Genomic DNA, 22,029 nt, shown 5'->3' on the forward strand with positions numbered 1-22,029 from the left:
AGACTACAATCAATCCTGTTTTACCTCTCCTGTACTGTACTATAAGATGCTTACCTTCTAAAGCTGATCTAACAAAAGATATCACATTTACCCGACGAACTTTGTCTGCCTACGTTCTAAAACAGTAGCAGGGACTCCTCTTGCACAAGATAGATACCAGGGCAACATGCTCAGCCAGCCCATGTGAAACAGAGCTGTCAGCTGACTCAAGGACACATCTGAAACCCCACTTGAAAAAGAAGAGCCACAGAAACAGCTGCCAATATTCTGTACACAGCCCAGCTGGGCTTTAACACAGATAGAAAGCCAGTCATCAAACAGACTTTGGCTGAGAAGAGATAATGAAGGGTACATGACTGAAGAGCATGTTAGAGAGACAATCACTTCAAGCTGCTTACAAGATAAAAACCACATTAAAAGCCCAGAGAGCAATAAGGGAACAAAGACGAATTTAATAACAACCCTGACATCAGGGAAAAGTTGTGAAAGGTTTCACTCCTGTTCTTAACCTCAGTCTTGGGCAGAACTCTCTGGGATATACAGCTGTGAAACGGAGCAGATAAGCCATTAAGCTCAGATTGGTATAATTAAAAGAATGATGTTTACAAAGCATCTCTTTAAGGAAATTTGAGATTTTGGGTGCTATTTCTAATTACCATGTTCAAGCAGGGATTCCATGGCAGAGAAAACCTTTTAATTGGTTACCAAGTCTTGATTTCAATACTAATGAAATGCAGAGACGTTTCCACTCTGCCTAGGACTATCCCCTGTGAAAACCTCATCATATTTAAACAATATTATAAAGGAAGGAATTGATGTGCCAGGAATCTGAGCTTCAGCTTACAAAAACCGTCTCCCGAGGGGTAGAATACATGAAGGGTTTCTAAATGCAGAATCAAAGTGCTGGAAGCTTGAGACACTCTAGTCAAATAAAGTAATTGGATCAAACAGAAAACAGTCATTTTTACCTGCTAATTATCTTCTGCATTTTAATCAGCGACTTAAATGTGTGCCTGTTGCTTTATAATGCTAATGAGGGATGCATAATTATCTTCAGCTTTACAGACACCTAGGTCCTTTCCTAGACCTTTGCTTTCTGTCAGACTAGCTAACTTATATCAAAGTTCCACAAGATCATTAACTGTATTCCAAGAATACGTTTTAAACAAAATGTGGTTTAACTGAGCATCTTCAGGGTTGTCTTTAATTCGTAGATGTGATGGACAGAAAATGGTCACCTACACATGCCTTTGATCAAACAACAGCAAAAATACAATACCTGTACTGGGCAAAAATATTTGCAGCATTTGCATGTTTAGGGAAACCTAAACATTTTTGTGAGGAACAAGAACTAGATTTTCAGCACCAAATCAGTCATTTATTCTTCACCTGCCACCTTCTTTCCTTCAGCATGCTATTAACTGCTCAGATCACACATATTTCTCTTATAAAAGTACAGGTCTAACAAGCACTGGCCAGATACTGCCTCATCTCACGCACCTTAGACCTGGCCAGTAGCTCCTTTGGTCTTTTTGTACTGGACCTCCCTAGATCGATGCATCCTAAGCTTTACTTTAAGCAGCTCTGTTCAACCCCTGCCTTCACATTCCTTTCTTCAGCAGAAACTGTCCATTGTAAGAAGTGAACTGGTGATTGACTTATTCTTATGCATCTCAAAAGTAACAGAAAACTCCAATAAGTTTAGCATGGGAAAAAGAAAAGAAAAAAAAAATGCAAAGCTGTCAACTGAGTGAGTTCATCTCAGATTCTTGGTCACTGCTTCTCATTGAAGCACAGGCCCCTAGCCACACAAAGCATTGCATCCCTCAGTTGGCATAGTGCTAGGCAAACATAGTTTCTCTCTTTGTCCAGTCTTACCTGTATGCTGGCCACCAAGGACACTAATACCCAATGCAATAGTGGTTTTGGTGTCAGGACTGCAACCAGGTTATTTCATAGAAGCTAGGACAACCGTCAGACCACAACCACTTTTTGATTCAACAGTGCTTATAGGACTAAGCAATAACCCAACACAACAAATTTAAATATACCATGGAGAGATGTTCTCTTTAAGTATTGTTAATCCACCAAGTATCCTGGTCAAAGATTGCTGCCTATGAAGCTGTGAAATACCTTGCATATTTTGTACAAGGAGTCCTGGCCATCTCCCCCAGTATCCTTAAAGTAATCATGAGCTGGGAACGTGCGATTGATGTCTCGAGTGATAGCACTGTCCTGGGGAGACTCCTGTTGAAAACAAGAGCATGAGAGATTAATGGTACATCAGAAAAAGAGATGCAGGCTTAAAAAAATAAAAAAATAAAAACAGTGTTGGTTACCACATGTTGGGACCAAGGGTCAACAGAAAAGTAACGTATGCCGCGCACTGCAGGGGAAACAACAAAATGAAGCACTGGCTTGGGGAAAACTGCCCATTACCTGACAACTGTGGATCATGATCTTGTGAGATCTCATATAACACGAGCACATTTGAAGGGCGGTCAATACTCAGCTAGGAGACTGCCCCAGCAGATGTGAAGCGCTGCAAGATGCGGTGGCTATTCTTCAGAAGTGAAATCTTCCCTCTGAAGATGCCCTAACCCAAGTGCCACTAGCCAAATTCCACTTCATTTTTTCTACATGAAAACTGCCAGTCAAACAAATTTGGGTAACTGCATTTGCTACTCCACCATTTTGGCTGGAGCAGGCAAGCCTAGGGAGACCAGATGAACTGACCTATGCAATCGTATCATGTGTAAGAGCCTAGATCCATGAAGATGAACTTGCTTCTACTCTGTGTGCGGCACAGACGGGGGATGGCACCTGCTCACACTCCCAAATTTCCATCAGTCTCTCCCCAGAGCAAAGGGATCAGCCCTCCTGGGGTAGCTTTGATCTCTGCCAGCTCACCTTGCAAACCGCTGCACTGTAAAGGTTTACGTCACAGCAAACAGTACTGCAAGGAAAGCTGAATATCTTTTGCAAACAAGGAAACAATACAGAAAGAACTCTGAAGTTATGGGGGATTGGCAACTTGTGTATTTCACTGAGTGAAGAGATCATTACAAATGGGTCATAAATTACACAGCTTTGCTCAGTACAGAAAGAGATGGTAAGGACCTATTCCCTCTGCCCACCCCCTCACCCCATTTTTAAAAAGAAACATACACACCCACTGATGAGGGGATTAAGCAAAATGATGGAGAACGAGGTTGGAAATACAGTTGCCCAAAGAGAATTCCCAAACTGCCAAATCCTTAGATATGAAGCTTGTCTTGCAATGGAAGCCAACATGACTTGGAAGGCCAGGCAGCTGGCACTGCATAGAGGGAACAAACAAAAAGCACCCACAGCATAAAGGCAGACCAGGTTCTTTGGGTGAATCTGGTATTATTTATTAGACTTCAGCCTGACGAACGGTTTTTAAACTTGAAAGCTTGCTAAGAAAAATGTTTCCAACTATTTAAGTTGGTTTAATAAATGATATCAGATTCACCCAAAGCACCTTGTCTGCCTATGCCCTTAGACCAACACAGCTACAACCTACACCCCAGAGGATAAATGCATCCATCTCAGTTGTGCAATCTAACCATGCACAGCGACTGCATTAGAGAATCACTCACTCCAGCTATCTTCAAAATGCTTTAAAAATGTTTCAACCACACAGTGAGCTATGGACAGTTTTAGTCTCACCCCTGAATCTAGACTGATGGCTCTCATACTGATCTGAAAAACTGCCCACATGGATTTTCAAAATCTCAGAGATTGATTTGAACTTAGATTTTAAAAGTAGGACAGTTGCTAACAGTGCCAAATTTTCTTTTTGAGTATCCTTATGCAAGTTTCTCTTGCTGAAATAACAGGTCAACCAGATGAGAGGACTAAAGTTAAAATGCACTGAAAGAAAGGAAGTGTAACAAGAGGAGCTCCCTGTGGCTTTCCCTGCACACTCGTGTGTACTGTATTTCTGCAGTCTTCTCACCAAAATGAGTAGGCTGCTCCAAAGCTCCAGTGACCTCTCTGCAGCCTGTGGCAAGACACCTCAGCAATTCAATTGCGAATAAAACCAGCTAAATAGATACAGAAAGACTTGTTCTCAGTTGATTTCCCTTTGACTATAATTACCGTCTCACATTTCAGTAGTGGCATGAGGGGCTTCCTAGGCAGCTAGAGAGAATCAAAGATGATCAGAAGACAAGCAGTCAAATTTATTAGGCAACTTGTGCTACTGAGAGCTTCAGGAGCTGACATGAGGTAGCTTCTGTGGCAGTGACTGGGTGTGCAATTAAAACGCTGGGTCGTCTTCACTTCTACTATGAATCACCATTTCCTGTGCAAGCTGTGTGCATAGGGTGCACTGTGAAGCCACGACAGAATACAGTGCAAGTGTTGTATGCTTCCCAAGAGGATACATAAAGTAACAGTTTTTGCTTGAGACCAAATGCACATCAGGAGCCTTGATTACAAACACGTGGACGTGCTAAGTGTCACATCCATGCCTAGAGTGACAGTATTTAAGGATGCTTGCACCTGGGAGTCTTCATGTGAAGCAGACATATACAATAGGTGGTGTAATCAGCCATACACATAATGCATTAAATCGGAGATTTTACTTGCTCCTTTACTCTGGAAAATGCCATTGATAACAAATGAGGACACATTTTCATTCTGCGTTTGATCTTCCCTTGTGATTTTAATCCAGATTTAACAGTTTTCTCCATGGCTGGCCACAGACATTTCATTATAAAGGCATTAAACTGCTATTAGAATCAAGTTATTGGGATGTCTTGGCAATGATCAAGTATAGTACGACGACGCTGCAATTTGTTCACAATATATAGCATGTCTAAGAAGTCTATCCCATTATGAAGAAAGCACGAGCAAACATTGCAACACTGAAGTAACTGAAAATAGGAATAAACTTTTTGAAGTTAATGCAAATAAGCAAGCTAATGTAGGCATATGAAACTAAACCTATTGCTCTTATTTGTGTACTAAAGTGTGTGAAGAATCAAGCGATAATAAATAGCTGTTCTGTAAAAACACAGATTCCATGAAAATGGTCATTGATTCTGGTATCGAACAGATACTGCTTCTGTCTTCAGCGTTGCCGTAGCTTGCTGCAGTGACAGAGCAGTAAGACTGTGGAAGTAAGGCTGGGTCTCAAGAAGGGAACAAGCCTCCCTTTGAAGACGTGTATTAAATACTGGTTTAGAAAATGACGCTAGGACTTTCAAGCAGCAATTTCCTCTGCTGTTAAAGAAGTGGAATCAGACTGAGCTGGACTTTCCCCGGTTCTGCGTGACTGTTCAGCACTTGACTCCTATGTTTTGGTGCAATTCTTCAAGTATCTCTAAAGCTGGTTCCAAGCTGCTGGGACACAGTTTGGGGAGAGAAAAATATATGGAAGTGATAAGGTTTTAAAAATATTTTTCAAAACATGGCTTTGAAAAACGGCTATTAGGATAAACTGCTGCTGTTCCAGCATTGTGTAACCTTTTCTTTACTCCTATTTTTATACCTTGCTGTGAGAATTGGCTCACTGGACAATTTCTCATGCTTTCAGGGCACTGGGAACTGAAGGAAACCCTTCTGAGCACACGCCCTTCACAAACTGGAATTGAAAAATAGAAAGCTAAGAATGACAGGAAGAAAAAGAAAGTAATAAAGAAAAGCAAGTGGAAAACTGCCATGAGAACTGAAGCAAGTATAGTAAAAGATTAAAATTCCCATAACAGCTCAATACATTGACTAACAAAAGGAGAAAAGTTTGGGACCTGGTACAAAACCACTCTCCCTTTTCTTCTGAAATGCATTAATTTATTTTTTTTTAAGCGGATGAGTCAATGATTTCTCAGGCATTTTAAAAACAAAACAATCTACTATGGAAATCAATACCTGATCTAGCAAATTACAGAATGATCTACTGCACACTCTCTCACACAAAAATAAATAAATAAGAGTAAAAATAAAAAAACCCCAGGAAGCTAACTACCATTTTAGTGAATCTATCCACTTCCTGGCTTGTGCTGAGATTTGACAGACACTTTGCTCACGCGTGTCCCTAAAAATCAACCTGTTTGCCAACAAACTAGATCTGGCAGGGAGGCTCCTGGCAGTTGCAAAGGTATATGCGTGTAGTTAACAGTTCTGACCAGTGTCCAGAAAACGCAGGGGTGCAACAGGAGGAGCTCCTGCTACAATACAAGCACTCATCGCCTGTAAGGTCTGCTATGCAGAAAGCATGCAGGACGCTGGACGAGCGATAGCTAACCATCTCTTGCATGCCTCAGCAGGTCTGGTTTATCCCTCCCAGCGCAAGGAGGAGGGTGTGATTTAAATGAATAAATAGATGGAATAAATAAAATAAATAAAAGATGCAAGAGGAAAGTGTCATGGGGCAGAGAACACTCCTGATGCCCATTCTGGAAGAGGCCTCCCATCCAGCTGTTTGCACTAGAGGGGGCCAGGGGACGCTGTTGCAAGTCCTCAAGGAGGTATTGTAGGTAAAATATAAGAAGGAAAAGTTAGGAAAGGACCTTTTTATGGGAAGAGAAACTTGGGGTCCTGTGAAAGCTCCACTGATACTAAGGAACACTGAACTCCAGCAGGCCTCCCTGAAGCCCAACGTTCAGTTCTCCCGCAGCTTCTTTAAAGACTTTTGGAAGATGCAACAAGCTGATTTGAGGGGAAAGGGGAAGGGAGGCAAGGCAGTCTTTACATATCACATGAGAAGTAACACAGTATAACCTTCAGCAGGACAGGCACCCAGCCCTCTATGACCCCACAATTCATTTAGGAAAAAATCTCCCTCCCATGAACATGGAGGTTTTCAAACGCACAACACCTGAGAAAGTTGAAAGAGAAACGTATACAGAAAGGCAGGTACAAACTAAACAAGCTTGCCTGTACCCAGAACCAGCTGGACTTCAGAAAGGTACATTCTCTCTAACAGACTTAAGAATAACGTGAGTGTTTTTTCAGAGGTTGGTAAGGAAAGTTATACACAGCACTTTCCAGACTGCAAGAATGCCAACTATGTCAAATGACAGAAAACTAAATCTCTCTTTTACTTTGGACTTGAGATCAAACTCTGGAAGCTCATTCACTAGAGTTAAATTACTTAACGTATGCAGTACACCAGGGATTTGATTTGTAAAACTTGTTCAAAGCAATACACCATGGGAACGTTCTGCTACTTGGTAAAAATGTTTATTGTAGAAATACTGTTGCCCTGGAAACTGCTTTTTGGGAAAGGTCTGATCCTGTTGGACTTCCTTACAGGGTGCTATTTCTGATTGGGCACAATAATTAGCAAAGGAGGGAGCACAAATAGTCAACAGACAAATGATACATGAGGTACAGAACTTCAGTTAATCAGAATGATGCAAGAGATACCCAGAGTAGACAGAATCATGATATTAACCCAGAAATACTGGAGGGAATCGCCAAGTGAGCAACATCAAGTCACCATGCTTAGATCCCCGCTGCACTGAGTTTGGCACGAAGATCACCACAATGTCGTTTAGTTCCTGGCCTACAACTCTGTCCCCACAGAGGCATGAAAATCAAAACAAGCGCAGGGAGAAGAGCTAGTGACCACTGGGCAAAGAGTTGTTTGGTGGGTTTTTTGGATTGTTTGTTTGTTTATTTTTTAATTAGGCCAAAGGGAAGCTCGTATATGCCTACCCAGAGCAACACACATACCCCTGATTCAAAGGTTGCCATTGCCAACTGTGACAACCCGGGACCAACAAGCATCTGTTCTTCCCCAAGTTGACACCACGTTGATCCCACAACTGGAGTTGGAGAACTTCAGGATTTAAAGTTAAAAAATGATAAAAAGGGCAGGAAAAAAATAGTTGGAGACAAAAAAGCATAGCTGTTAAGGGAGATATCCAGGTATCTGCCCAGTCTTTTATTTTCTTAAGACAACTAAGGTGAAATAAAACATAATTTAAAACCAGTAAATGTAACAAATAAATACCAAATGGCAAAATTCTGCATTTAAATGTAATGCTTCAATACTAAAAAGAGAATTGTCATTGAGCATATTGCATATTCTAAATATCCCATATCATGTTCACATTGTACTTTGTTTTACATTTGCTTAAATTTTTAAACCTCAGTGAAAAACAGATGCAGCGTTCATGATACATTCACTTAAATTTTACATATGCAAGCAGATGGGACCCCAAGTGGTGTGTTTGGTTTTTGGGTTTTTTTGTGCGTGGGGGGGTGTCGCTTGCTTTTTTAGATCATGCAAGCAGTTGGAGGGTCAGAGAGATGTTTGTTAAAACTCATTATTAGCCAATATGGGTTATTTAAATTACCCGGACATCTGCTGGGAGGAACAGTCAGCCTCACTAGGGGGGACCAGAAGGGTTTGGGAGAGACCCTGTTTCCCCGAGCGCCCCCCCCCCCCACATACCAAGGAATAACAGCCACAAGTTGTTGGAGAGTAGGTTTAGATTAGACATCCATAAGAATATGATTTGAACACAATGGACAAATGCAAAAATACTGCAGCATACCTTGCTGATCTATCAACACAACTATTTTATTTGGTCTCCTTCAGTGGCTCGCTCAAGTTACAATCGCATTAAAAACAGAAAAGCTCCTGTGCCATCTATATTACAGTTATATTTTATTTGTGTTAAGCTATTTTAAAGTGCAAAGTCTGAGTTTCCTTTTGAATCTATTTACCTAAATGCAGACTAAGAATTTGTGGATATTTATTAGTTTCTTGCAATCATACCCACCTGTTCCTTTGGAAAAAAAAGGAGAAAAAAAAACCATTTCCTGTGATGCATATCAAATGTTCAAATACCTCCACCCAAACACCAAAAGTCAAGGTGATGGGAACCAGACACCCCCCACCACCAGCAGCTTGGATTTTCCCTGCTCTCTTAGAAGATTACTAGTCAAAGAGATGTCATTGCTTTTGCAAAGATTTTGTAACACAATCAGAAGAAAAAAAGTCTACTACGAAGATGAGGATACCAAGGCCCATAAGCAGTCAGTGGTGTTATACATGCTACTCAGCCTATGTACTAGGCCCATGGCTTGTAGTCAGAATGCACATGTAACAAACATGCAAAGAAAGAGGTAATTTAAATGCCAAATTCCAGCCTTTTGAAAAAGGGAATGAAAAGGGTTAATAGGAGAAACGGCAAACGGGTAACAGTGATGCCATCACACACTGCTGGAAAGAGAGGTTATTTTGGACAGGCCTATACATTATAAATACATCCCAGAATACCAAAATGTCGCTGAATAACTATTTTGCTATGATCGCACTATTAGCAGCACACTCTTAAAACTGGTGCCAAGTTTATCTTGCTGTGTCCAAATTTAGCAGCACTCCCAAGATTCTTTCCTATAAATCACATTCTGGCTTTACATTGTATTCTACATTGAGCATACTCCTAGACTTGTCTTGGACTGCACCACTGCAGGATGCTTTTGTAAGAGAAAATACACCTGTTGCTGAGGATCTTAAGGCATATCATAGTAGCTTTCCAAGTAAGATACTTGCTAATGAGAAATACTGTGGTCAGGGCACTACAGGAGGCATTTAGAACTAGCATATTCTATACATTTAACTCAAGTGTTTTTCACAAAACTTCACTGAATACTTAACTTAAGTTGAAGTAAATTCAGAATGCGTGAATAGATGCAATTTGATTTAATGCATCGATATTGTGCATTTTCAGTCCAAATATGGCAATACAGTTTGCAATTCTAAAAATAAAAGCGAATCCCTTGTGATATCCAGCCCTTTAGCTGTGCTTGTTTCCTTTTAGGGCTCAAGTTTCCCACAGGAAAATTATAAAAGAAAAGTTTGGCAAAAATGTCATACATCATGTATGGAGAAAAGTATAAATACAAACTGCATGGTCAAGGTTTTTCTGCCTTTGGCAAGTACACATGAAATAGCCAAATCAGGCAGCGGAGATCAGAGAAGGACTACCCGCCCCTCAAGGACACAACCAAATCCCAGTAAACTAACGCTGCATACAAAGCCACCCAAGACAACACAAAGTCAAAACATGCAAAGTGTCATTTATTTCTTTAATTTATTTTATGAGCCATTCAGACCTTTGAAATAAAGTGTACAAGTGCGTTTAAGAATTAAAAAAATTACACTCTTAACAAGGCTCTGTTGGAACACTACATTAAAGTAGATCAAGAAACGTCAAAAGCAAAACCTCCTATAAAACCATCCATGCAAACTTTGGCTAAAATAATTGCTCCCATAGATACATTATTGAATCCTGAGTATCCTTTCAGAAGAGAAGAAATATCCCACGTCAGAATGATACTCCTTTTAAGATGCCTTTGGTGTGCAATTCTGCACTAAACCTAGTATTCTTGCAACAAAAGAGAGCATTTAAAGTTAGCTAGGTTTTCAGCAAATGCTAAGACTATTTCACATTGTTGATGCATCATCTATACATTGAGAGAACAGGCAATCTTAAGCTGCCATGTCAGTAGTTTGAAATGGTTCAAGAGCCTTTCAATTTTAATCTGTATCAAGATTATACTAAATTAAAAATGAATGGTAGACAAATGCTTAACCAGTGGAACAATTATTGAAACTTGTGCAGTCTTCTTAGAAAGGAAAATGTTGGTAACAGATTTAGCAAAAGAGTCTCGAGAATTCTAAGAACCACGGCAACATTTTAAAATTGCATGTGCTACAAACTTCTAATGTGAAGTGTGCGACTAGAATTACTTCCATGTTCATTTAGCAGCATATACGTATATATACACTGATAACAAACTAACAGGATGACAGAGATGCATTACACAGCTGCAACACAGAGCATCTCAAAGTGAAAAATACATTTGTTTTTGGGCTCTCTCAGTAGCCCATAGCAAAACTCACTTTTGGAAATAATTATGTAAGGAATTAGGATCAAATAGTTTACATACCTCAGTTTATTCTATTTTCATTTAATATTTGAAAGTATTTGTAAGTATTATTTTAAATCAGTAACATTTGTAGCTTTGGCTAAATCACAAGCTTTTCTATTATTAGTCCTAACTGAGAAGTCAGCTACAGAATGCCTGTTAAAATAATGGGGTAGAAGTGGTCTTAGTACTTATTTTAAAACAGCTTTAAACTTGGCACAAACAAACTTTTATAGCCGCTACAGCTCTTCAGCTGTCTCCATAGATATCAAAATGTCCCCCTTCCAGTACACAAAATAGGACAAATCCACCAAAAAGAATTAAGAACATTTAAGGAGTCAAGACTGACAGTATAATATGTCTACACTGAATCTCTCTCTCACACACATACAACACACAAGCTTCTGCATTGGCCCACCATTCATCTATTTTTTCCGCTACCTTAAGGTTTGAGCTGCTTTGGTGGATCGTTTCTTTCATGGCTCTTCATGTCACAGGCACCACAGATGCTCTCACTCACTCCTACCCTTCCTCCTTGAATTTTTCCCACACCAAAAAGTATGTAAAATATCACACACACACACACATACCAGTGTATTCTAATTGGCCTCACTATTGACTCCCCAAAAAGGAATGTCAGATGTGATAATTTTTTGAAACGCCATCACCTGTCCCCTGAGAACTGGACTGAGACCCAAACAAAATTCCTCAAAAAACAGGGAATGTATTCCAGATGGCAATTCTCCCCCAAAGAGACTGAAGGTATCTCATCAGTGGCTGCTGCCTCACTCACTGCTATGCAAGAGGGAAGCATGCAAGCCACCAGAAAAAAAGAAGTATCCTTTACAATAAGATTGCTCTACTGTGTTTTGCTCAAAAACACAACCTGGACGAACACACATGCAAAAGCTTGGGCTGTAACCAGAAACTGTGTGTGAAAAAGACACGAATGACTGGTGAAACCGTGGAGCTCCCCCAAAAAAGATACAACCCTAGTGTCAAGAGCAGCAGGAAAAGCCCAACGTGAGCTTTCAAATGCCGATGTCCATCCTGCTGCATTCGCTACTGGAATGAAGCAATGGAGTCACGCTTACCTGCTAGAACGACGACAGGACCGGGGTCTCACAGGTTACACAGGGAGGGGCCTTACCAGTACAGTGGCTTTCAGAAGGGCAGGTTGTACAGTGCTTTTAAAATCAGAGTTTTGCAATGGCAGCATAGAGATATTTTTTCAGATCCTTTCACCCCATTCAAAACTGAGGGTAATGACCACACTGCTTGTTACCTAAAAGGATCAACTGTGCTGCGACTTCCAGTGAGCCCACTTCACCTTCTGAAATGATACAGCAATTTATACCCCCCTCCAAAAAAGCCATATCCCACCAAACTGGCAAGGGCAGGATGATAAATATTTCCTAAAGGTTTCCACTGACCAGAACCCAACTTTTTTTTCCTTGTGCACTAAACATCAATTCCATTGATAACTGCTACAGAAAACATTTTAACAGGTGTTTTACAAAATATTTTTACTAGCCTGCAACGTAAAGATCCTTTCACATTTTGGTACTCTCATACCCTCATGAAATGAGCAACTTTAACGCCAGCTAAAAAAAATCAAAGCCTTACATTATAGTCAAATAGTCAAAAATTTCACACAGAAAAATCACTAGCACTATAAATATACCAAAGCCACTCTAGCACAAAGTTTATTTATATTTCCTCTGACAAATCTCTCTATATTCTTGCCAGCATACTAAAAAGTTGGTCCCACTAATCTAATTATTGATTTTCATGGATTCATTCTAGAGGAGTTGAAATCCCAGAAGAAAAATTGTTTTCCATTTTCAGTAGAAGTAATGACTTGTTTTGAACAAACATTTGTTTCTTATTCATACCATGAGATCTTTGCCACATTTCAAAAGGACCAATCCTTGCATGGATGTATGTATCCATGTGTTCATTTCATCTTTACAGGGATTTTACATTATTTGCATTTATATAGCCCTTTTCATCTAAGATTTCTCAATGTTCTTTTAACTAGAGCCTCAACCTCCTCCTATTTACTACAAAAGTATTATCCTTGTCTTACAAAATACAAAAAGTGGTAAAAAAAAGAAGAGAAGTCAAAGAGAGCTGGAAGTCCAGATTCACTTTGCCACCTCTACTCTTGAACAGCACTTTCACATTACAAATAGGTACCTTCCTGAAAAGGGAAGACTGATATGCATTAAGTCTTAAAGTTAGTGATGATCAGGATCTTCACCTATTTTCGGCATCTATCAGATGCCAGGTAAAACATGACAGCAATGTGCATCTTTTTAGAAAAACTGTTTTCAAGGAACAAAGACACTAATTAAAACATGCTCACCCGCAAGAACACTAGAAATTGCAGCCTCAATAAAACAACAGGCCACTCAGTGCAAGACAGCTGCCTATCAAGGTCTGTCTAGAAGCAACAGACCCCTGGGAAGCTGTAACTTCCTAGCCCTGCTCAGCGTCTGACATCCTGTTTAGTATTCCTGACATTTCTCTTCACATTCTCAGACCAAGACGGTCAAGACTCTAACAAAGTGTCTGGTCTAAACAGATTGTCTAAATACTGATTTTTTTTTTTTTTGTCACTTAAACTAACAGAGGCTAACAAAGAACACCAGTCTAAGGTAGCAAATAGAAGCCCCAGTAAGAGATCAGTTGTGTACTCGCAACCAGATTACAATGTTAACACTGTCGTTCGGTTTGAACCCTCTGTAAACTGAATTTTTAAGTACTGATTCTAGGGCTGAAATCTGCAGACGTCTTCAAATGCACACCGATAAAAACGTTTCCACATACGACTATCATTAAACACAAACAACAGTGCAGACACAAACCATAACTTGCCTTACATTCAGCAATACTTCATTCTGAACACTTCAAACACAGCCCCACAGTCCTGGGGGCCAGCATGCGTCCCTCGTGGCAGAAGAGTTCAAAACCGATCTGGGAACCTGTCAAGCCAAAAGGGAACAAAGCCAGGGTTTTGGAAGAAGTTGCTTCAGTGGACAAAGGGGAAGGAACAAACATTTAAACACCGAATGGAGTAAAACAGCCACATGGCTGCTGACATAAGCCACCTCACAGGTGGGCACACAAAGGCTTGCACTTGTCACAGAAAACGGCAGACGTTAGCAGGAAACAGATGTGCTAAATCCACTGGCTCCCCTGGAGCACAGTATCCAACCGCTTCAACCATTTTACTGCGGCACAGGAAATGTTAACACCCTATGTAAGGTCACACCGAGTCAGGAACGGACCCTGGACCACCTGACTGCCTACCAAAGTGCTTTAATCCTAAAACCATCCTTCAGAGTTGTACCAAACCTCCTACCACACAGGAGCCTACACAGGGACCAGGTCTTGTTGGAAGCAGCCTCTGAAACTCGATGGCCCAAGGAGCCCATCAGCCATGACCAACCCTGAGGTACCATACCCACCGTTCAGTCTAATCTATTGAAAATCTTGTGACCTATTGTTAGAACAATTAGAGGTCCCGGAGGTGAATTCCAGGGTTGCAATATACTTGACTGGTTTTCCCGAGGTCCTAGCAGCACCCGGAATACAAGCCAAGCTGTGCAATGGCTGCACCTTAGCATTTTCCTGCATTTCTGAGCAGACACTGTTTAGTGACGATGTGTGTGAGGAAAGAACAATGAGTTACAGTGATAGGCACAGAAACTAGTTTTACGCTGAAAATAAAAAGAGGGTAGCACTCAAGTGTTTGTGCTCCCTTTCTTGCAAACCCATGGTTCTGACTCTAGAAACCTCTGCAAAAAACAGCACTGCAAACTCTTCATGCAAAACTTTCATTTCATAGAATCACAGAAAGGTTGGAAGGAAAGGGAACTCACTAGGTCATCTAGTCCAACCACCTGCTCAAGGCATCATCATCCCTATCCAAAATACCCTACAGCACTGTCTAAATTGTTTTTACAACTGCACAAACAACCCTCATCCACGACTATCAGGCATGGTACCCAAAAACATCAAGAATACCATAAGTTGTTACTTAAGTTAGCTTGGTTTCTCTGTGCCCCCTTAAAATTGGTTCAAGCTCTCTCCTTGTTCCAACACTAAAAAAGAAATGGCTTCAACACCTTCATGCTTTAAGGAAATGTTCATACTTCCCTATACAGGATAGGATACTACTCTTTAAATCAACTCAAATTAAGCCACTTGATTTTTTTTCTAACTATATCACACTGAGATGATGTAAATCTAACTAGAAATCATGTGCTACCACCAGTTTAGATCAGAATTAGTGGACTAAACTTTAAATACTGCTTTTATTTAAAATGCAAGACTGGAAGGGTCTCTTGCTCAATTTTTCAAAGCTCCTACAGGTCAAAAAAAGAAAGTCTATATATTGAAAATGAAGGTCCTGCTCTAATCATACAAATGAAGGTTGTACCCCCCCCAAAATCAGGAACAAAACACTTCAAGTATCATTTCCAAACAAAAATAACTTCATATTTTCCATATGTTAAAAAATTATTGTGAGCTTTTTATAGGCAGAACAAAATTTGGGAGAACAAAAGCCTCAAAAAAGGTTGGCAAGCCCACACATAGGCTTTCAAGGGTGGAGTTTCAGAAGCACAAGCCCCATAAAACTTCAGCCTGTAAATCCTGAGGTGGAGGACTGCCTACCTGAAATCAAGAACCATCCCAACACATGGATCCCAAGGCACCATCCAATGGTGTTTCCATCTGCTAATACTGCAAGGAATATTTGCTCATCAGTTTTGTTCACGGAGTTTGGTCTTGGGCTACGAATGTTTATTAGAGCTCAGCTCAGTTGCATTTAAGTGCAAGGCTGCTTCTTAGCAAGTAAAATCTCCAGGTGAGAAGAGCAACAATGGTCCAGGGTTGGCTTGGAAAGTCCTGTTTCATTTCTCTGGGCCATCACAGGCTTCCTGCCTCACTGAGTTTCTCTGTGCCTCACCCTCATTCTGCCTCCTTCCCTTGCAGGAGTCTTAGGACAATATTAAAAGGACTGTTCTTCAACACCCAACTACTGCAGTAGATACGAACTGTGTAAGGACCTAAGGAAGGCAGAAATCTGAAATTCTACTGACAATTCAGGACCTGAGCAAAACCATCCAGCAAATTAAGACTACAAAAGAAGGAAGCAAAGAATTAGCTACATGTGAAAGACAGTATACAACAGCAAATCTTTTTTACCACACCCAGAAAGGAAGTCACCATGTCATGAAAAATGGTTACTTGACTTGAGATTATGAAATGAACAGTTAAAACACATTCTCCCAAACTATTAAAAAGCAGCTATATACTGCAAGCTTCAACTTTCAATAACTTTGTACGAAGGTTTTGTTTTTGGACTCGAGAATTCGATGAGTTACATAAATCATGTTCCTTTCCGAAGAGATGTGTGTGTGAAAATCCTTTCCCAGGGAACTCAGAAGTGCCAGTGAATTCCATATGGGAAATTAAAGCCTCTCCCAGCTGAATCTGAAAGCAAGGCAGATAACTGCAGAAAGTAGTTAAAATGAAAACAAGTCCACTCCATCATTTAAAGCTCATGGCAAGTACCAAGACTCATTTTTACTTAACGACACAATCTCATAACTATGTTCCCTTGGCTATCACGTTTAAAAGCAATGCTCATAGTCGTAACTTACCATTTTTTCTAATGCTAGACATACTTGAAATGTTATAGCAAGAGCAGGACTCAATTTTCAAACTTGCAATGCTGGATATGATCTGGGAAGTCTAGCGTGTAACAATTCATAACATTATTACCTCTGACAATCCCTGAAAAAGACTACTATGCCTCGTTTCAATACAGGACAAAGTCAAATGGACCCCTGACAAAACAAGGTAAGAGGGGCCAAAACTACTTCTTCAACACTTGGGCCCAAGCACAGGAAGCCAGATTCATCCCAGATGTGACCTCACGGAAGTGAATGCGAATCCAGTGGAATTTTTCTTTTTAATGCTGCATATCCCTAGCCTACTCCTACACTTTAATATCAAATAGAAGCTCTTACAAAAACCTTGCTAAAGCATGATATGCAATTCAAAAAATAATTTTGCTTCCTAGCACTATTCAGAGAAGCCTGCAGAGGCTCCTTTTGGAAGCACCTGTAAAAAATGTGGAGTTGTAAATTAAGCTGGGATGCACCTCTTTCTTTTGTTCTCCCTCACCCCACAAAGAGTGCCAGGGTTTCCCACTTCCCTCTCATGAAAGGCAGCTTAACTGATGACAATTCTGAGATGGCATCAAGGTGACAGTTTCACTGGATATGGAAATGGAAAGACAAAGGCCTAGCTTTAGTAAATGCTCTGCAACCCAGTCTCACAGCTGGGAGCGACTACAGCTGCAATGGCTTCATCCAGCCATCAGTGCAATGCTGGCTTGGGCAGCCATTCCCCAAATGTTTTACAAAATAGCTAGGCTGATAAAGTACTGTTTTCTGACCCCGACTCTGGGATGGCTAGATAAAAATAGCCTCTGCTCCAGGCTGAGTTCATTACATGTGTCAGCATTCAGGCTCCGCATTTACCTTTGATAAGTTCCCATTTTCTCAAACATACTGACTCTCACCCGACTCCTGCAACCAAGTTTGTCCTCAGATCTCCACCGACACCAAAAGCCTGAATGGGATGGATTGTAGGACCCAGCAGGCAATTCGTTTCTGACTTATCTTGCAATCAAATGCTATTTTAATGCTCAGACGCATCTCCTCAAATGCCAAAGCTCAGAATCGCAGAAAAGCCTGGGTGTTTTGCACGAGTGGGTGTTCCACAAATGCCGAGCCTAAATGCTAAATATTTATGACCAAAACCTATACATCACCCCCTAGTCCCCCCATCAATGCTGACAGAACAGATGAGAATGATTAGCCAGCTCGTCTGCTACAAATACTGTCGTTCAGAAATGACTCACTTCTCCCTTACATTTTCCCCTACTTTGTCATGTTAACTATAATCTTTAACACTAACACTCGATTGAAAGTTCCTTGAGGTAGAGACAGTCTTTGATGTACGCCTGCACACTGCTGAGCAAAACAGGGCTCTGACCCCTAAGCAATGTCACAACACAAATAATAAAAGTGGTTAATAAATAATAATACGGCTGAAATGGCACTGGGACTAGGACAGTCGTCGTGCTTATGTTTCGGAAGAACTACAGGAGGAAATTATCTTTACAAGTTTCCATTAAGTATGGCAAAGTATGGGAGAAAACCAACACTATCTATTTTGTAATACACACGGTGGATTTTCCTTTACCCCGGAGAGCAATCCCAGGTTTCAGCAGCATTTTGTTACTTGTTTCCCCTAGGTTTCCTTCATCCCACTGTGAAATGACAATGTGCACAGACCGGAAACATTATGATGCATGAAAAACCCAACACAGTCCTTCAGAAATTGCTCCTATTACATGTGAAGACTGGACGCACGTGGACAAGCAGCAAGTTGCAGACCAGTTCTGGTATGTATTCCCACTCCTTTTGAGGGCAACAAGGAAGCACATCTCTGTGCCAAAGACACCATGAGCTAGAAAGGATAATCCACAGACCAACTCCTTATTATAAGAATATGTTTTCCAAACTCTTTTCCTACCCAAGATGACATGACATGCTTCCATCAAAAGATATGGATATTTTTCAAGAAGACGAATTTATTGAGGGCCATACTGAATTCTTCACGGCATTACAGTATAGAAACATATTTAATCTAAACCAGATTTTTAAAACTGTGGTCAACGAGACACTAAGTCTCAGATACTGGACTCTGTTTGACCGGTTTATGATAGATGCTTGCCAAAAGGATTTAGCTCCTGCTATATTCAAGCTATCTTTAATCCCATGGAGCCTAAGGAAAAAAATGCCTGTTTTAGTTTCATCTGCTCATCCATAACTCAAATGCTGTAATTAAATTTACAACCTAGTTCCTTTAGCTGTTTAAGAGACTATTATTTTCTTTCATTTTACCCCTAAGTTCTAGTATGCAGAGTGTCAAAGAATTGCGATTAAAAAAAAATCCAACATGTTATTTTTAAAGTTGTTCTTGAGAAATTCCACAGACAAAAAATGTGACATTTCTCCGCAGTTTTAAGAATAACATTCACATATGGGCATTATCCTCAAACCACTGCCACAACTCTGTTGCCCCAAAACAGTAAATACCTTGTCTCATCTTATAAAAATCCATTTTTATTAAAATGCTGAATTTGGCCTGTTCCAAGTTCTTTCTTGCTATTTCATGAACAACAAGGAAGATGCAAAATACTGTACTCCAATCACAGACAAAACATTCTACTGGTGAAATGGGGCATAGAAACCAGATCGGTTTGCAGGTACGTATGACCGCTTTGATCACATTGCTTCATTCAAGGCTCATTACAAGTTTAAGTTACTGATAAGAATGCTCACATTATTCACTGTTTCAGCTCAGAGTAGAGCTGAAAGACAAATCATTTGGCCCCTTGCATTAGGACACTGGAACACAAAGCATCAATAAACTTTGGCACATTCAAAAAAAAAAAAAAAAGAAAAGAAAAAGAAAAAGAAAAAGAAAAAAAAAATCCCTGTAATGCACCATTTCACCGTGACATTTCCACTGGAGACGTATCATTTACATGTGAAACATGAATCTCGAAACAACCTAGTAAAGCTGTAAGAAAAGGAGCTTTTGCTGAAGCTCCCATACACCCACTACATTGTCAAGCCAGCTGGAAAAGTAAGTGTCAAGATACAGCTTTATTCTTAAAAACGAAGATGGAGGTGGAACCCCACCGCCCTTCACTGCACTCAAAATTTAAAGAGAAACCGCAAGAACATGCGCTCCTGATTCTTCTGCGCTAACTGCCTCGCTCAGAAACTCTTGTTTGGGAGTTTTTTTTGCAAATCTGGACCTCTTAAAAATGCACGCTGTGGTACAGGAGGGATGCTGCCATTTACAGGGCTGTCCCTGCGTTCCCCAGTCAGCCACATGCTTCTTAGACGTGGCATCCACTGGAAGGCCTTTTGCCCCGAGAGGTAAAGGAGTCCTTTGTTAACCTATGCCTTGCACAAGAGGCGCACACTGCCCCCGAGAGCCGTTTGAGCCCCTTTTGAAAGACGCTGTTGGAGAGACTGTAAATGACACAATTGCAGAAACTGTTGCTAATGGCAAGCCAAGTGGTCAAGAAGGAAGCGACATGGTTCCTATAGACGCGAGAGCTCTCCAGCAGGAAATAAATGATGTAGGGCAACCAGAGGATGTAGAAGACGCTGGTGATACGGAAGAGGACCATGGCATAGCGTTTTTCCGGGCAGGACTGCGCCTCCCCGGCCTCCCCTTCCTGGGGGCTGAAGCGCACGCGTCTCTCGTTGATCTCCTTGGTGTGCTGCTGGCAGATGCGGAAGATGTTGAAGTAAGTGAAGCAGACGATGCAAGCGGCCGGGGCGTAGAGCATCAGCACGATGAAAAGCGTGAAATACGGATCCGTTTCCCAGAAGTCAGCACACCACTGAAACACGTCCCCGTGATAGCCAGGCTTTCCCCACTGGAAGGAGGGCAAGAAGACGAGGCAGGAGTACAGCCAGATGGTCAGGATGCAGACGCGGAGCCTCCAGGGAGTGACCAGGGTGTTGTAGGTCAGCGGCTTGGTGATGGCCGTGTACCTGTCTATGCTAATGCAAGCCAGCGAGGCCATGGAGACACTCTTGAGCACGGACACCACGTAGCCGAAGACCTGGCAGATCAAGGGTTCCCAGGGAACAATGGGGTAGTGCAGCAAGGACAAAGAAGGCACCAGACAGCTGACGCCCACCAGGAGGTCGGCGTAGGCCATGGTCTGGATGAAGTACCTGGTGGTGTGGTGGTTCAGCAGGGGCGCGCAGTGGAAGACGAAGATCACCACAACGTTGCCCGAAATGATCAGAGCCGTGAGGAAGACGATGACGATCGCTTCCAGGAGGCAGACGTTCACCGTCTCCGCGTAGCCCAGGGCCAGCAGGCAGAAGGGCCGGCCGCTCTGGTTGCCAGCCGCCGAGGAGGCGTTCATCTTGAGCCGGGCGGCTTTCACGCTCCCGCCAGCTGCCTGGCTGTCATTGCGGCGCGGCGGGGTCCCCAGGGCGGCTCCGGCTGCCGCTGCTGTGCATTGTCTGCCCCGCTGGTCCCCGGCTCCGGGGCCCTGCCAGCAGCTGCAGGGCAGAGGGAGAGGGCTGGCAGGAGCGGGCAGCTCGGCGGCCAGCGTTTTACAGCATCCCCCGCCGCCGCCCCCCCACCGCGGGCTGCGGGAGGATGCTTTGTTCGCCCCCAGCCCCGGACGCTCACCTGCCGCCGGCCCCGGCGCCGGCCCCGGCCCCGGCCCCGGGCGCTGCGGCAGGCGGGGCGGCGGCGGCGGCGGCGGAGGAAGCGGAGCCGCGCGGGGGATGGGGCGGGAGGAGGCGGGGATGCAGCGGCGGCGCCGGGGGAGCCCTGCCCGGGGCAGCTCCGCAGCGCTGCGGCAGCCCAGCCGCGCCGCGCCGCGCCTCCCCCCGGCGCGAGCCTCTGCTAAACTCCCCTCTCCTCCCGACCCCGCTTTGCACCCGCTCGCCGAAACCACCAGGCGAAGACAGAGGAAAAGCAGCGGACTGCTTCACGATGCTTTTCACACGGGCATTCACACCTGAAAGCTTGCTGGAAAAAATTTCCAACTATAAGCTGGTCTAATAAAAGATCTCAGATTCACCTGAAGAACCCGGGCTGTTACTACAGCCGGCGCTCGTTTGGTTTTTTAATTATCAAAAGGTCTACAACCACGAGATTTTTTTTTTTTTTTTTTTTTTGCACATCTGTGCAAAAATCTACTTGGTCTGATACAAGATATCACTTCTACCACCAGTCCTGATTGTTAAAACCGCAAAAGTTTCTGACTGCTTTCGATCCTCTGAACCAGTTTCAAACCTCTTGAGAAGTCTGAATCGGAGTTTATGGCTGTTATGAGCAGGACTGACACAGGTTTGCCCAACGCTGCTGCCCATCACCCGAAAAACCAAGAACAGAAAAATTTGTGTTTGTCAGCTTAAGCCTTGACTGCACCCAGGAGAGAACCCAAAGGGCACATCTACACAAGATGCTAAATGT

At 42.3% G+C, this 22,029-nt stretch overlaps 2 protein-coding genes across 3 annotated transcripts in view; both read right to left on the bottom strand.

Annotated features, from left to right (window-relative positions):
• Positions 1 to 22,029, bottom strand: part of RABGAP1 (RAB GTPase activating protein 1) — a 91,245-nt gene that overhangs the window by 23,335 nt on the left and 45,881 nt on the right. For both annotated transcript variants that reach the window (XM_090022986.1, XM_090022987.1), the window contains exon 14: positions 2,134 to 2,247. In XM_090022986.1, the coding sequence (XP_089879112.1) occupies positions 2,134 to 2,247 (114 nt within the window). The remainder of the gene's footprint in view (positions 1 to 2,133; positions 2,248 to 22,029) is intronic.
• Positions 16,990 to 21,082, bottom strand: GPR21 (G protein-coupled receptor 21). The gene has a single exon (XM_090022512.1). The coding sequence runs from the start codon at positions 20,963 to 20,965 to the stop codon at positions 19,916 to 19,918; it is 1,050 nt and encodes a 349-aa protein (XP_089878638.1). The 5' UTR covers positions 20,966 to 21,082; the 3' UTR covers positions 16,990 to 19,915.

Source organism: Crocodylus siamensis, chromosome 11, assembly GCF_052110815.1.
Source record: "Crocodylus siamensis isolate JL-2025a chromosome 11, ASM5211081v1, whole genome shotgun sequence".
Lineage (NCBI taxonomy): Eukaryota > Metazoa > Chordata > Crocodylia > Crocodylidae > Crocodylus > Crocodylus siamensis.

What these genes read in the sequence shown, in the direction of transcription:
- GPR21 (XM_090022512.1), bottom strand. Translation starts at nt 20,965, where the DNA reads ATGAACGCCTCCTCGGCGGCTGGCAACCAGAGCGGCCGGCCCTTCTGC.